General features: G+C 42.3%; 1 protein-coding gene across 1 annotated transcript in view; it reads right to left on the bottom strand.

Annotated features, from left to right (window-relative positions):
• ATP6V1G3 (ATPase H+ transporting V1 subunit G3) overlaps positions 1-14,912 on the bottom strand; it is a 62,371-nt gene extending 47,459 nt beyond the window's left edge. Inside the window, exon 1 of the mRNA XM_078659203.1 lies at positions 14,749-14,912. Coding sequence (XP_078515329.1) covers positions 14,749-14,830 — 82 coding nt within the window. The 5' untranslated portion in view covers positions 14,831-14,912. The remainder of the gene's footprint in view (positions 1-14,748) is intronic.
• Between the last annotated feature and the right edge of the window lie 896 nt (positions 14,913-15,808).

The following is a 15,808-nucleotide window of genomic DNA, read 5'->3' as shown; positions in this document are numbered from 1 at the left end:
CCATGCCTTCCCTGGACCGGAAACAAGCTTCCGAGGACCGGTTTCCCGGCATTTCAGCCATCTTCAGCCCGGCTTCCTTGAATCCAGTGGCAAAGTGAGCAAGGGACTCACGTCTGAGCATACCCTGCCAACTTATGGTGAAGAACGTGGTACAAAAGGGGGTGATGATGGACGGAGCATCTGAACCAATCAAACACTCACACCCAGTCAACAGATCTGGGTTTAATCCATCACCGTTCTTTAGCCCACTCTGCCACCCCAGTTCAGACATGGCCATATGCAAATCAGTCTGACCCTGTGCCTCATGGGAACAGTCCAGCCCGAACTGCCAAGACCTGCCTTCCCTGGACCATAAACAAGCTTCCGAGGACCGGTTTCTGGCATTTCAGCCGTCTTCAGCCCGGCTTGCTTGAATCCAGTGGCAAAGTGAGCAAGGGACTCACGTCTGAGCATACCCTGCCAACTTATGGCGAACAAAAGGGTACAAAAGGGGGTGATGATGGACGGAGCATCTGAACCAATCAAACACTCACACCCAGTCAACAGATCTGGGTTTAATCCATCACCGTTCTTTAGCCCACTCTGCCACCCCAGTTCAGACATGGCCATATGCAAATCAGTCTGACCCTGTGCCTCATGGGAACAGGCCAGCACATTAACTGGCTCTAAATTATATGTCTGCTAATTATAGTGCTGTGAAAACTGCCATTTTAACTGATGGAACTAAAAAATGGGGCAAATTTAGTATTAGACACACAGGTTCAAAGCTAGTCATATTTTTGGATCTTGAAAGCGGGGTTGGAGCATTCTATCTGAAATGTGCGTTAATAACATAGTGATCCCATTTAAATTACCTCCTTCAATGGTACACATTTCATCAACCTTTGAAAAGTGAAAGACTGAGACAACCCACCCTGCTTCAAAATGTGATATTTGGTTTCAAAGATTTTTCAGCAGCAGCTGCCTTTGCTCAAACTCATCTCACGGCTAGGGAAGGCCAGAGTCAGACTAGGACAGAAATTAGACCCAGACACCAATTAAGAGTGGCCTATTAGCGTATTTGATGGCTAAAAAAAGTGGCTAACATTTGCAAATCATGGAAATGTTAAACTTGTAAAGACGCACTGCACAGGAGCCTTGCAAGGTATGAGAGAGTGCATGTATTTGTGCTTGCAGTAGGCAATGTTTGTGGTAATATCAGAGAAATCAACAGTAAAAAAACGTGGCCACAACACCTTAATAGAAGCCCACATACAGCCAGAAAACAGTCTATAAACCGATCAGTCCGACTAGCCCTCCAGGCACTGCCGGATTGCCCTACAGGTTAGTCCGACCCTAGGGAAAACAGGGTGTATTTGGCTTGGGCCAGCTGCCATGCCACATAGTGCGTATGAAACATAAGTGGCACAAATAACTTTTTTGTTTAAGGCACAGTTTCAGTTTTAGTTACTGAATTAAAGGTTGTGAGATCTGGATCTCACGTTCAGACTGAATCCGTGCGTACATTACTTTCAATTTAAGGCATTTTGCTTTTTTCTTTTTTCTTTTTTTTTTATTGCCACCATGAGATCATAAGAAAAGAATTACAACATACATTTCAAAAAATCCAATAAGAAGAGAGTACATCCAAGCATAAAAAAAAAGAACATTTTTTACATATAAATGATTGATTCCAGCATTTTTAGTTCGTTAGAGAATTCGTGGATAAATCAGGAAGAGTTCTAGTTCTCTAAGTAATCTTTAAGTACACCCCATATCGATATTCCGATCCTTTTTTTCCTTGTCCCCTTTAGAACATATAAATTCCATTCTAATTCATATATGTTCAAAAGTTTCCTTTTCCAAAACTCAAAAGCAGGTGCTTCAGGTTGTAGCCATTCAGTAGCTATACATAATCTAGCAACTATCATTGCTACAAATAAAAAGTATTTATGTTTCGACAAGTCTGTGTTTTCATTAAAACATTGAGTCCTTCCTATTAGCATCAATGCCGGAGATATTTTTATGGGATAGTGAATAATTTCTGACATGAAATTTTCTATATTTGAAATAAAAGGACTCAGTTTGGAACATTCGTAGAAGATGTGAGGTAAATCTGCTTCTTCTGCTCCACACCTAAAGCATTTTCCATCATATTGTGGGCCCCATGAAGACATTCGTTTAGGTGTATAATATAGTCTAAATACCATTTTATATAATTGTGCCTTCATATTGGCTGATATCCAAACATCTTTAGTCATGGGAATGGTATCTACAATATTCAGTTCATTGTCTTCCAGCTGATTTTGCCAATATATATTATATTTATTTAGATCGTCCTGTTTATACTCCAACAATAATTGATATATCTGCCCTATCTTTCTCTTTGTTTGTATCGCCTCTTCTAACATATTGGGTGTAGGATTAGTTACTTTCTTTAAGCAAAAATCCCTAATTTGTAGATACTTAAAGAAGCTAGAGTGTTGAATATGATATTTAATAATCAATTCGGAAAAAGCTCTGAAAATTCCGTCCTTCTGATATAAATCTCCAATTCTTACAATCCCTAACGTACTCCATAGCTTAGCCACCTGATCACTAAATATTGATGGAAGAATTTTCTCTGCTGAAAATGGAGTGTAAAAAATAATTTTATCTAATATCATTATAATTTTTACTTTCCTCCATACTTTATTTGCTGTATCAATCACCTTAAACCGGGTGTGTTTATAGTAATTGCCTTCCAGCTCTTTCAATAAACAGCCCTTTGAATGTTCTCCCAGTAATAAATAAAATATTGAGGGAGACTCTGCCTGATCCTCTATTTGTTCTCCAGTCAAAAGAATTTGCATTTTCTGTAAAAAACATACATAATAATAGAATAAGAAATCCGGGATCCCCCGCCCACCTCGGTCTTCCGGCAAAGTTAGCCATCTCATAGCTCTTCTGGTTTTCCCAGGTGCCCAAAAAAATTTAGTACATAGAATTTGTATTTTATTTATATAACTTTGAGGAATTTCTAAAGGGGTGCTGCGATAAATATATAGTATTTTAGGTAGTATACTCACCTTGATTATGTTGCCTCTTCCAATTAAGGAACGTTGAAGTCTCCCCCATCTGTCTAATGATTGTTGAATTTGTGATATTATCCTAGTCATGTTAGCTATCACTATCTCCTATGTATGTGATTTTATGGCTATTCCTAGATATGTTACTTCTGAGACTACCCTGTTGTCATTATATTGAATATTATCTGTACAAAGTACCTGCGTTTTTGCAGCATTAAGTTTGTAACCCGAGCTGTGTCCAAAATTGATAGCCAACTGTTCAATCTGCACAATTGCTTGTCTGGGATCTGTGGTAATAACAGCTATGTCATCCGCATATGCAAATATTGAAAAAGGTGTATTAAATACGATAAATGGTTTAATACGTGCTGATTCCTGTAACTTAATTAAAAAAGGATTAATAAATAACGCAAAAAGAAGTGGAGAGCAAGGGCATCCCTGTCGGGTGCCTCTCGTAATAATTATACTATCTGATTTTTGCCCCATAACTACAATTCTCGCGTTAGGTGATCGATACAATACCTTTATAGCTGTAAGAAATTTATTACCAAATCCCATCCTATCCATAACTTCCCATAAATAATCCCATTCCACGCGGTCAAACGCCTTCTCGGCGTCAAGTAATATCAACGCCAGATCTCTCTTCTCCGTTTCCGCTATATCAATTAAGGTGATCACTTTATTAATATGAGATACAGTTCCTCTTTTAGGAATGAAGCCATGTTGGTTTAATGATACTAAGGGTGTTATAATCTTAGATATACGATTAGCTAACATCTTTGAGTAAATCTTGCTATCGCAATTTAACAAAGATATAGGTCTGTATGAGGCAGGCTCTTCTGGGGGGTTTCCCTTTTTTGGCAAAGATGACTATCGATGCATCATCCCAGGATTTTGGGGCTTTTCCTATTTGCGTCTTCTGAATGTCTCTAACATAAGATTCTTTAAGGGATCGAAAAAGCATTTATAGACCTCACTTGGAATGAGGTCGGGCCGGCTGCTTTACCATTGGGTATATTTTTTATTGCGCCCTCCAACTCTTCCATTGTGAAGGGTTGATCTAGCACATCTTTCTCTGGTTCACTAAGTTTGTTGAGTATTGATTCATTCAGAAAAGAATCAATGTCTAAATTAGCTTGTTTCGTATATAATTCTGTATAAAATTGATGAAATATTTCCAACATTTTTTGTGGATCTTCAGATATTAGACCATTTTTATCTTTTAATCTAGCTATTTGACGAGAAGATTCTTTCATTTTTAATCTTATTGCCAAGGCCCTGCCTACAGCTTCTCCATATTCGTGCATATGGCTTCTATATACTAAATATTTCCGAGCAATCTCCTGGGACCAGATTCCTGTAATTTTTGCTCGGCATTTAGCTATAAGCACCTCACATTCCTGTATTTTGATTGTATTATTAAGTTCCTTCTTAATTTCCGTGGTTAACTTTTCTTCTGCTTTGGCAAGCTGATCATAAAGATCTCGCAATTTACCCCGTTGCACATCTTGAGTATAAAAACCATAGCTCATTGTTTCTCCTCTGAAGCATGCCTTCCATGTATCCCATATTATGTCAATATCAGCTGATCCATTATTGTTCTGTATAAATTCTGTAATCCATTTCACCATAGCCTCTCTATACTGTGGATCTAAACATAGCTTCCTATCAAATGTGAAATTCCTAATCTGCTTTACTTCTCCTATAAAGGCGATTTCAATGAGCAGTGGTGAATGATCCGATGTTACTCTCGGGAATATCTGGATTTTAGTTTTAGATTGTATACTAATTGACGTGAAGAAATAATCCAAACGAACTAGTTTCTTATGGGGGGAAGAGTAGAAAGTATATCCTGGGGCCGTAGGATGATTCTTACTCCAAGTATCAACCATTGCATGATCCTTCACTAGATTATATAAGGCTTTAAAGACCCGGGGTTTTCTCCCCTTATAGTTCTCTATACCGGCATCTAATTCACCTGTCCTCAAGTTAATATTAAAGTCTCCACATAAGATTAAAGGGGCTCTCCAGTTAGCCAGTTCAAGATTTAAATATTCAAATATTTCTCCCTCATCCAAATTGGATCCATAAATTGAACATATTGTTAGATACATAGTTCCTATACTTAGCGCGACTATCACCCATCTGCCCCATTTATCCGAAATGCTGTTTACCAACGTACCTAATCGTGGTTTCATCAGAATCATTACCCCTCTAATCATGCTTGTTTGACGGGATATTGCCAATAACGTATATCCTAAATCCGAAACAAGACCTCTTTTCTCCCATGGTAAATGTGTTTCTTGGAGACACAATATATCCGGTTTCAAAAAACGAATTTCTGCTGCAATCCTCTTTCTTTTATTTATATTGTTAAGGCCAGAGACATTAAAAGAACATAGTTTCATTTTCTTAACCATTCTAACTTACCCCAATCATTTTCTATCTCCATAATTAACATTAAAGTATATTATTTTGATCTTGACATTCCCTTCAATACTAACTTCCTTCGTCTTGATTAGTTCCGCAAAATCATTTGACCTCCTAGTGGCTTTTTTCCCCTTTAACCCCCGTGCCCCCCTCCACCACCCACCATTTTGCTTTTTTCAATGAGTAAATCAGAATGCCACTTACCAGATCAGATGATAAGTTACAAGACGACCTTGAGCTATGAAAAGTATTGTCACGTGCACTGATTTACCCTCGGACAAACCCCCCCAACCTTGGACACTTCACACCGTTGTTCATATTCATTGTTCGCAAGCCATCAGATTTGCTACCACTAAAACACCTTCTGTAATGGACTAAACTCACGTAACGATTTTGACATGGTTTTCCCAATCATTAAATGGATTTAGGAAATCATACTGAATCGAGATTTGCAACGAACGTGGTGAGGGCGTCAGGGACCTCTTCCCTTTTGTGTAACAGCAGCTGGCATCTACGGGGGCAGACGGGCCAGGCGCGCCGCAAAAAATAAATTAATTAGATAATTAAAATAAACGTACTGGGGAAACCCAACATCCTCCGCTCTAGACCTCTACAGGAACTGGAAGCTGGAGTCTGGAACTCCCTTGACTTGACCAATCAGGGCGCTGCTCTCATGCTGTGAGAGCAGCGCCCTGATTGGAGGGAGTGGCCTTACTCTTAAGTCTTAAGGCAGCTGGGTTTGAGATGTTAAACTAAAGAGCATGTGTGTGACTGGCTGTCTCAAGACGGACGGCCAAAAAGACATGTGCACTTTAAACATGTGATTGGCAGCCCACCCCCCTCCCTGCTGCTGTCACTCAGCAGCACCGCCCCCTCCATCCTGACGCTTGGCTCGGGATGGGGATGAAAAATAAAATGGTAATAAATTACCATTCTATTTTTCATGGGTTTTTTGGGGGATTTTAAGAGAAGCGACGCTCCTCCGCTCCAACGGAGGAGTGTGTTGTGAATGTTGACAAAAAGTTTTTTAGGAGTAAGGCCATCGACCATGGCATGCTCATATAAAGGGTTTGTGTAACCTTTAATTTTTTTTAAACGTGTCTTGTTGTCTATTAAGGAAAACGGGATGCATTCAATTAAAGAGATTGCTTTATTTAAAAGCAATCAGAGACATGCCACCATCCCTGTGATTTTGGCCAGTCGTAGTGGATCCGAGGCCCACATGCATCATTGTGTCTTTTTGCATTTCTTAATTTGCGAAAAATAAGGAATCGCAAATTAAGAAATGCAAAATGATATGCATCAATATTTTCGGTATTCTTGTGGGATTCGGTAAAAATCGCATTTTTTACCGAATCCCAAAGAAATACCGATTTCTTAACTTAATTTTCGCAATTCCCATTGATTCCTATGGGCCAAAAGGCCCATAGGAGTCAATGGAAATTGCGAGTGGCACTTAGAAAATTTCATGGGTGCAAGGGGGGGTCCAAAGGACCCCCCCATGCACCCCTGAAATGTACTTTTCAGCATAAGTTACATACACACATGTCCTAAGGACATGTGTGTGTGTAACTTTACAGTTTAGAAAATGCATTTTTGTGCATTTTGAATCAATTTCGCAATTTACCACGAAGTTGAACTTCGTGGTAAATTGCACTTCCAATTTAAAAAAACGCATATTTTTCTATAATGATGCATAGCATTTAAGAAATCGCACAATTGCGATTTCTTAAATGCTAACGCAATTTTAGAAATCGTAAAAAAGATGCGACTTCTAAAATGGCATGATGCATCCCAACAAGCACTTTTGCATTCGCAAACGGCCGATTTTAAGGAATCGCACCGTCTGCGACTGCAAAAATGCTTGATGCATGTGGGCCCAAATAAGCAGCCTAGCTCGTCTACATTGATGAGGTAGGTTGAATTGCAACCCACTACGATTCTGTATTTTGTGAACCGACCCTTTAGTACAGACGTCTTCAAACTGTGGGGCGCGACCCCCAGGGGGGTCGTGGAGTTCTAGGAAGGGGGTCGCAGATTTCCCAGCTTTACTTGTCCCTGCAAAAAGACAGCTGGTCTCGCTAATTGAGATCGTTATCAGGTGCTTGCCTGAATGAAAGGCAGGTGGATCTGACTTCTGTGCAAAGTGAGAATCGCTTGTAACTCCACTCATTCCAGTTTCAATTAAATCCTCGTGCTCCAGTAATCTGTCAATATTTCTACACTTTGGGGCATCCATCTCTCTCTTGATATACCACAAGAGCTGTTAAAAATACCACACAGTCAGCATAGCTAAAAGAAATGCATTACACCAACAATCCAAACCATGGCATCCAAGAAAACTTCTCTTCTGCACGCAATGTATTCAAAGGCGGCACAAACATCCCTATAAATGTATAGAGTATAGTCAGAACTGCGTCCTCTAAGATCGAGGCGCCTGACCTTGCTCTTGACATCTGATGTGTATATTGGGGCTGAGCAGGTCACAGGTTCAGCCAGTACAGGAAAAACAGGTCTGTATGTGGCAAGATTCTACTGTGAGCTGTTACAACTCACTCTTTCAACCTTCCAAGGTCGATAATACAACGGAGTTTCAATTGGTTGATATGGGCAGACCTAAAGCTAGCACTAAAATTCGTTAGTAACTTTATGAGTCATTTTAGCTGAGAGCTGTAGGTCGACTAGAGATGAAGCTGTGGGACTGAAGGATGGATGGGTACACATTTAGGTGGGAGATTTTGGGGCAGAAGAGGGAGAGTTGTGTTCCGTGATTTTAGTAAGGAGCAAGCAAGGCTTTAGTAAAAAAAACAATTTTTCCAGTGAAAGTGGTTAATCTCTTTCCTGCGTAGGACTTTTCGGCCTGGAATTCCATCTTTCTATTTTGGAATTTTAAAAGTTTGCATTTCCCAGGACAGTATTTGCGTTTCTCATTTGTGCGAGTGCATGGCCACTTAAATCGTGACCATCACAGTAAATATAACTTTGCCCCAATTTAAGGTTGACTACGGTGGTTCCATTCTTTTGCTTGCCATTGTTCTATTGATTCTGTTGATGTGCCGGTTTGTGTGAGATAAATTAGCAGTTTGTAAGTAGCTGTTAGAAGGGTAACATTTGCTCAAATTGTAATATTAATCCTGTTCAATAGGGTTATTAGACTTTTTCCAAAGGTGGCTGCCAATCTTTTTTGGAGGTTCTATTGTGTTTGTTTTTGGGCGTCCCATTTTTAAATGAGAACTGTGAATCCTGCGCGTCCTTACAGGATGCCATGTACTATTTAGGGGCATGATGCTTATTTGCCGCAAATATTCTCTTGTTGCAGGAGTTTGTAGAGGCAAAAATGACCAGTTAAGGATGGCACATTTGCAAGATGAGTTACATGGGTGAAAGTTGTTAGGAGCGTGCCTGTGTCTTTCACCAAAATAAAACTAATGTATTTCAAGCTCTCCTGGTACTGTGTTGTGCTGAGCTTGTTTTTAAGTTCTGCTATACACATAATTCCATAAATACAAGCCTTTCTACACCCTTCCCTCATGTATCCCTCCTAGACTCATGCAATACCTCCTCTTTCTCCCTAATCCATTTCTAGACTCGTACCCCTCCATCTCTTCTTTACTCATCCCAAACCTCCTAATGTTATGATCTCCAAATACACACTTTTTAGACCTTTCCCTCTTCTATTCCTCCACTACCCTTTCCAATCCAACTAACAGACTCATACATCCACAGCTCAAATTCATTTAGTATTTCCCGATACTAATTCACCACTAATCCTTTTTGGGTTCCGAATAGCGTGTACTCACCGAAAAGCGCCTTGATGCCTTGTCAGGGTAGTAAGCACTATATCAGTGCAATTACAAGTCAAGGGCCCTTCCCTTCCAGTAAAACACACAAGGTGCATATGGCTGGGTTCAAACTGGAATGGCCTGGTGAGCACAAAATAATGGATTTAGGCCCGGATCTCTGTACTGGGGTGAATGTATGACATTGTTCTGCATTCTCTCCATAAATTGTTGTTTTTGCATTTGTCACCCCGAGTGGGACGGGTATGCTCAGACGTGAGTCCCGTGCTCTCCATTCCACTGGAATCAAGCTATCCTGGCTGATGAGGGCTGAAAGCCCGAAACCGGTCCTAGGATGCTTGTTTCGAGTCCAGGGAGGACCTAGCTTGGCAGTTCGGTCTGGACTGTTCCCATGGGGCACAGGGTCAAGACTGATTTGCATATGGCTGGGTTCAAACTGGAATGGCATGATGAGCAAACAATCTATGGATTTAGGCCCAGATCTCTGTACTGGGGCGAATGTATGACATTGTTCTGCATTCTGTCCATCAACTGTTGTTTTTGCTCTTTCCTTCCAGTGACAGTACCACCTACCCCCTTCTGCCACGATCAACAGGCCATGCCCTTTGCTAGGCTGCCATCCAATGAGTCTCTAGACATGCTCAGAGGAGTCTGTAGACATGTTCTGCATGCACCAGACATTGATAGGCCCTTAATTCTCCAGTCAAAGGTCCCTTCCATCTGTCCCACTTCCACCTTCAATCACTCACCTGATGCCAGGCTGCCCTATGAGGGGCATTTAAATGTGCTCTGCAAGTTCCAGTCGTCCATAGGCCAGCCCTTCATTTCCAAGTCAAGGGTCCCTTCCATCTGCACCACTTACACCCCCAGTCACCCTGGTCCGAAGCCAGGCTTCCCTCTGAGGAGTCTGCAGACATGCTCTACATGACCAAGCGGCCACAGGCCACCTCTTTCCCTTTGAGGCTTGGAACCGCTAGCCCCAAGTCAGCACAGTGCCACAGAAAACAGGAGGACTAGCAACCCTGGTCTATTGTGCTTGGCTTAACCTATGATCCAGAATGTTACCACAAAGGAGAATAAGGCAAACAAACACTCTAACACACTTTAAACATGTCTATTTCAAATTGGAATGCTCTGCTGAAACAGTTTCAATGATTTAAGGCTGGAAAGGAATGATTACAAGTAAAATAAAGTGCCGTAATAATGCCCCAAAATTTCAATTTTTGTGCCGCTAAATTTAAATTTTTGTGGCGCTAAATTTTCAAATCTATGCCGCAATATCCTGGGGGGCCTGATCAAGGAGGTGTTCCATGGGCTTTACGTGGGGTTCCCAGGCAAAGCCTATAGATATTGATGCCGCCCCCTATTTACAAATTCACGTAAACCTGGGGCAGCTCCAAAAACGGATGCCTCTCCAGCAGAAGCGTAACAAGGAGAAATGTTTTCATTTCTCCTTGTTTTTTCATCTTTCCGTGTGTGTTGCATTCTGCAGCTCATATAGAAATAGGAAAACGCCCCTCAGGATTGTTTTGGTGAAGGAATGTGCCTCTTCCCGTACAAAAACAATCTTGCTACGTTGGTGCTAGGCAGCAACTTGTGAAGGGAAAAGGACTGGAATGCGCCGTATTTCATACGAAGGTCAGAAAGGAAAAAAACACGGGAAATGTCCCAAAGGATGCCAGGTCTAACAGGGGCATTTATGATTGTCGATAGATGCTGATGATGAGGAGAACCAGTTTCTAGAAAAGTTTGTCAGAGGGTTACATCTAAAAAGGTTTGACAAGGGGGTCTCGACATCAAAAAGTTTGAAGACCACTGCATTAGTACATAGATCGGTTAGCAAAATACAAATGTATTTGTTAGAAGTTGGTGCTCAAATTGCAACCAACTTTACAGAATCTATTTCACTACATTCCAAATAAGAAACTGCAAATTGTGAATATTATTATTTGCAGTTTACAATTTCTTATTTTGAAATTTTGTACGCAAGGCCCTTACAGCCTGATTCATCAACGGGCCGTTTTGCGAGCACCTAATAGCGAATCAAAGCGAATCGCTATTAAGGACTCGCAAAACGGTATTCATGTAGGAATTGCTAAATAAATAGCGATTCCTACACATTCCTTATTTGCGAGTAGCAAATTGCAAATCGCAAATAAGGAATAACTCCCCATTCATTCCTATGGGCCAAAAGGCCCATAGGAATGAATGGGGAGTATTCCTTATTTGCGAGTAGCAATTTGCTACTCGCAAATAAGATAGCGATTGAAAGGGTGCCAGGGGTGTCCAAAGGACACCCTGTAGCACCCCTGAAATGCAAATTGAAACAGGTGTTGCGCACACACATGTCCAAGGGACATGTGTGTGTGCAACATGCAACTTAGAAAAATGCTTTTAAAAGCATTTTTCTAAGTTTTTGCTATTTACCGAGAGGTCTGACCTCTCGGTAAATAGCGGCCCAAAATTGCAAATTCGCAATTTTTAAATGTGTCATGAATAGCATTTAAGGAATCTCTAATAGAGATTCCTTAAATGCTAATCCTCGCATATTTGCTAATTCTTTATTAGCGATTTTTGCATTTGGGATGATGAATCCCAAATGCAAAAATTGCACTCGCAAAGGGCCAGATTCTGAGAATCTGGCCCTTTTGCGAGCGCATTTAGCTTTATGAATCAGGCTGTTAATGTTTGACGATTGCGCCTACTTTTGAGATGTAAAATAGTGAAGTTACACAAAAAGATGTGAGAGAGAAACAGAGCCTGACAGACCTTTTATTCCACGGGTTCCCTGGTGGACTGGAGCGATTGGAGGTCGGTTTTGAAAGCCCAGGGCTGCTGCCTCAAATTCAGCTATCTGAGGTCAATTGCAGCAATCAGGCTCCAGGAGAGTAATAAAAGAAGGGAGAGGGGGTGTGCAGAAGAGAGTTATAGTGCAAGGAAAGGAATAGGGTTGAGCTGGTTTGTCCATTTTTGCCACATCTGCTTTTCAGAACGAGGACAGAAATAATCCTCTGGGTGGAGCCAAAGCCCAGTCTACATATACTTATGTTAAAGGTTTGTAACAATAGGTCTTGCACAGAGCTGCGATGCCAAGGACAGGAAAGCTTGGTTGGGGAATATAATTGGCTGTCTTCACTGATCTAATCAATTGTTCTGATTGAAGCGGATAGAAGACCTCTTTCCGAGAAGGGGATAAAAACGTTTCCTTGTTTCTTCTTTAGCGGTCCAGCAAGCCGCGTTCTCCTTCAGCCTCGGGCACCAGGGGCGGCTCTAGGCTCATGGCGGCCCTGGGCATGGAGCGTAGGTAGGGGGCCCTGGAAGAGGGGGTCCGGGCGGGGCGGAGCGCGGAAGCCAGTGAACAAGGGCAGGTCGGGGTGTTTGGAAGTGGAACAGAGCCGGAGGCCTCCAAATCCCTGCCAGGGGTCGCCACGCAAATATGTATCCATCCTCAGAGGATTATTATATCAAGGATATATATTGGCGTGGCGGCCCCTGGGGTTTGGTGGCCCTGCGCAGGTGCACAGCTTGCACATGCCTAAGGCCGCCCCTGCGGGCAGGGCAATGTAAGGATTAGGTTTACGGGAGCATTTTTGTTTTTTTAGAAAAAGTTTAGGAACGGTTTATATAAAATAAATCAAGCATAGGAACGCTCCCTTTTTTCATGGTGGAGGCCTACGCTCTGCTCCCCTGACTGTGATGACTGGCCTTGTGCTAGGGAATTTCCAGCCTGCTTCGGGATGAAGACAGGTGCAGGGGCGTAACGCAGGCTGCAAAGGCGCCCTGCCATGTTATTCACGCCACTGGTTAGGTGTGGCGTGCGAGCGCGAGATGATGCTCCGTTTCAGGGAAAAGGGCGCCCCTAAAGAATCCTCCATGAGGGCGAGTCATTTCACCAAATCCATCACAGTGCTTTCAATGGGCCAGGACTGTGGGGTAAGGCGTACCTGTAACTCTTTATTTTGTGAAGGAGAGTGCCTGGACTGCTTGCGCCACATAGCACTGGAGAGTACCGGCACTTTTAAAAAGCAAAAAGCAGGTATCTGGTAGAGGTTATATGCACAGTATCAGGAAGGAAGGGGCAGATACAGACAGGAGGCAGAACAAAGTGGTGAGAGGCTCCCTGGAAAGGGGGAGAGGCTATATAATTAAACATACACACTGAAATTCGTATAGAGTGCCACACTACCCACACGTTTACATAGAATCACAACTGCAACTGGCATAGTGACCGCTTCTCTTGCGGTCTGCGGAGGGGCCAAGGACTGGATGAGCATGTACTCTGAGCACCTTTTTTGCCACAGTGAAAGGCACCGAGAGAAACTCGCACTGGCTTCTGGCGCAACACAACTGTGCCCCTTTATAAACACCTGGATGTGACTCCCTTCAAATGATGCAGTAGACAACAGTAATTTACTGACTGAATAAAAAACGCAACACAACACCCTGGGAAAAAACAAACACTCACACGGAATGTAAGATTAAGCAAAGCACATGTAATACACATAGGTACGACATGGACTACCTTAACATTTTTACACTCGTTGTTGAGAAAGCGATGAGTGTTTTGCATGAAAAGTTTAAGGACATGCATACAGGCCCAAAAAGGGACCCGTTGCACTGCCCGTTGTTAATTACAACCGGGTCTGAGACCCGGCCCACTTAAAGCCCAGGATACAGACCACCTTGTGGGTTGGAAAACATTTTCCACCTCCTTCCTGAGCTGCGACGACCCTTCATGCGGTCCAAGACGTGTGAGCGCCCCAAGGTCCACGGTACGACCCTCGTCACGCAAGGGGCTTGCGGCTCGTTGTGTCACAGCAATTGTGTGTCCGTACCGCAAACAACCGTGCATTTAAGCATCATTGGGTGGAATCCCCGGATGCTGCTTACAGCATAAAATGTATGACATGGGTGGCGTGCAATTCTCTGCAGAGAACCTCCAATTTGCGTGCATTCTGTCCTCATACATACAGTGCTTAATTTGTAAACATAGAAGTGTCAGAAGGCTACTGCAGCCTGCACCAACCATGCCGCCAATGACACTACCAACACAATTACTAACCATTACACTCCTGCGAGTGTGACAATTATGAGCATTTCAGGCCTCTAACGCTGTAAGAATGGCTTGGGCAGCAGCTATCAGTCATTTTTAATATATATTGAATTAATAAATAACTGTTGTTATGCTTATCTCTAAATTAGATTAACAATGCCACCACGTGGGAGACTGTTAAAGTGCCGCTGTGCCATTAAGTGCTGGTGCCGGGCACCGGAAAGCACCGTTTCAAATTAGGCACGGCATATATAGTAGTTAGAGCGTGCCGTCATTCCACTTCTTCAAGGCACCACGAGACACTTTAGGCATACAGAAATGAAATAGAAAACCACTGCAGTAAACCGAGTTCTTCGCCGCGTAAGGAGTGAATGCAAAAATAGAACGATGCTCGATTTTTAAAAAAAATACCACTTACGTTTTTTGGCCTCTTCTAGTTTGTCTTTGGCGCGTTTCTCAGCTTGCAAAAGCTGCTGGATGCCCTGGGATTGACTTGTCATTTTGGTTCTCAGGTGTGCGTTCCCCACATTGTCTCGTGAACACTTTTATACTGTTTCGCAATCCTATATCTCCCTGCCTTTGCTGTGCCAACAACAGGTCTGTTCAGCACTCACCCAAACTGCACTGGACCAGCAAGCCCCGCCCACTGTACCCCAGGGCGCGTCAACCGGAGAGTTGAACACATAACAAGGGCGTTCTTGGGCGTTCTTTACTACTTTGTACCGCGAGCAGTGCATTCAGGTTAGCCCTTGTTTCTCGGGGCCGGCTTGTCTGGTATTTCTGTGGACGTTCATGTACAGAGGTGCTCATGAAACTTTCCCGGAGGTTTTACCTTCACAAAACAATTTTTATTTATTCCTCATCTTCATCTGCACTTTTTATGAATTGAATGCAGCATCAAAATAAGAAGGCATTTCGGCGGGATCAGTGCTGGAATTAGAAAAAACGTACTCCAGAAACCCATAAATTGGGGCCAAGGTGTGGCAGAGGAAAGGGAGTTGGGGTCACGAGGGGTGGAGCCTGAAAAGCAGAGTCACACAGTCAACCTATACATTTATCCCCAAAAAAAAAAAAAAAAAAAAACCTGTTGCAAAGAAATTGACAAAATTGACAGTATGGTCAGATGTGACAGTAAATCTGTTCTAGTTTACTTAATTGGCCTAAAAAAGGCTGCATTTTAAAATATTCTACAGGGCGAAGACACCTGCTGCATACATCTTTGTGTGCCCTGCAATTTTGATGAGAGTGTAATAGTGATAAAAGAACTCTAGTGATGAATGCTGTTCTTGTACACTTCAATGTTTTGTTCAGTCACAGTTTTGACTCAAAGTAGTATAGATGGTTAATGCACCTGCTGCAAAGCACATGGTGTAACATGCAGATCACAGATTTGTAGTTTATGTAGATAGGTAGCAACTGCTTTTGACACTGCAATCATTTTCTTACTTCTAGTTCATAAGTTGCAATCCTTCTAACAT

Source organism: Lissotriton helveticus, chromosome 1_1, assembly GCF_964261635.1.
Source record: "Lissotriton helveticus chromosome 1_1, aLisHel1.1, whole genome shotgun sequence".
In the NCBI taxonomy this organism is placed as follows: Eukaryota; Metazoa; Chordata; class Amphibia; order Caudata; family Salamandridae; genus Lissotriton; species Lissotriton helveticus.
This window is presented reverse-complemented; position numbering and strand designations above follow the sequence as displayed.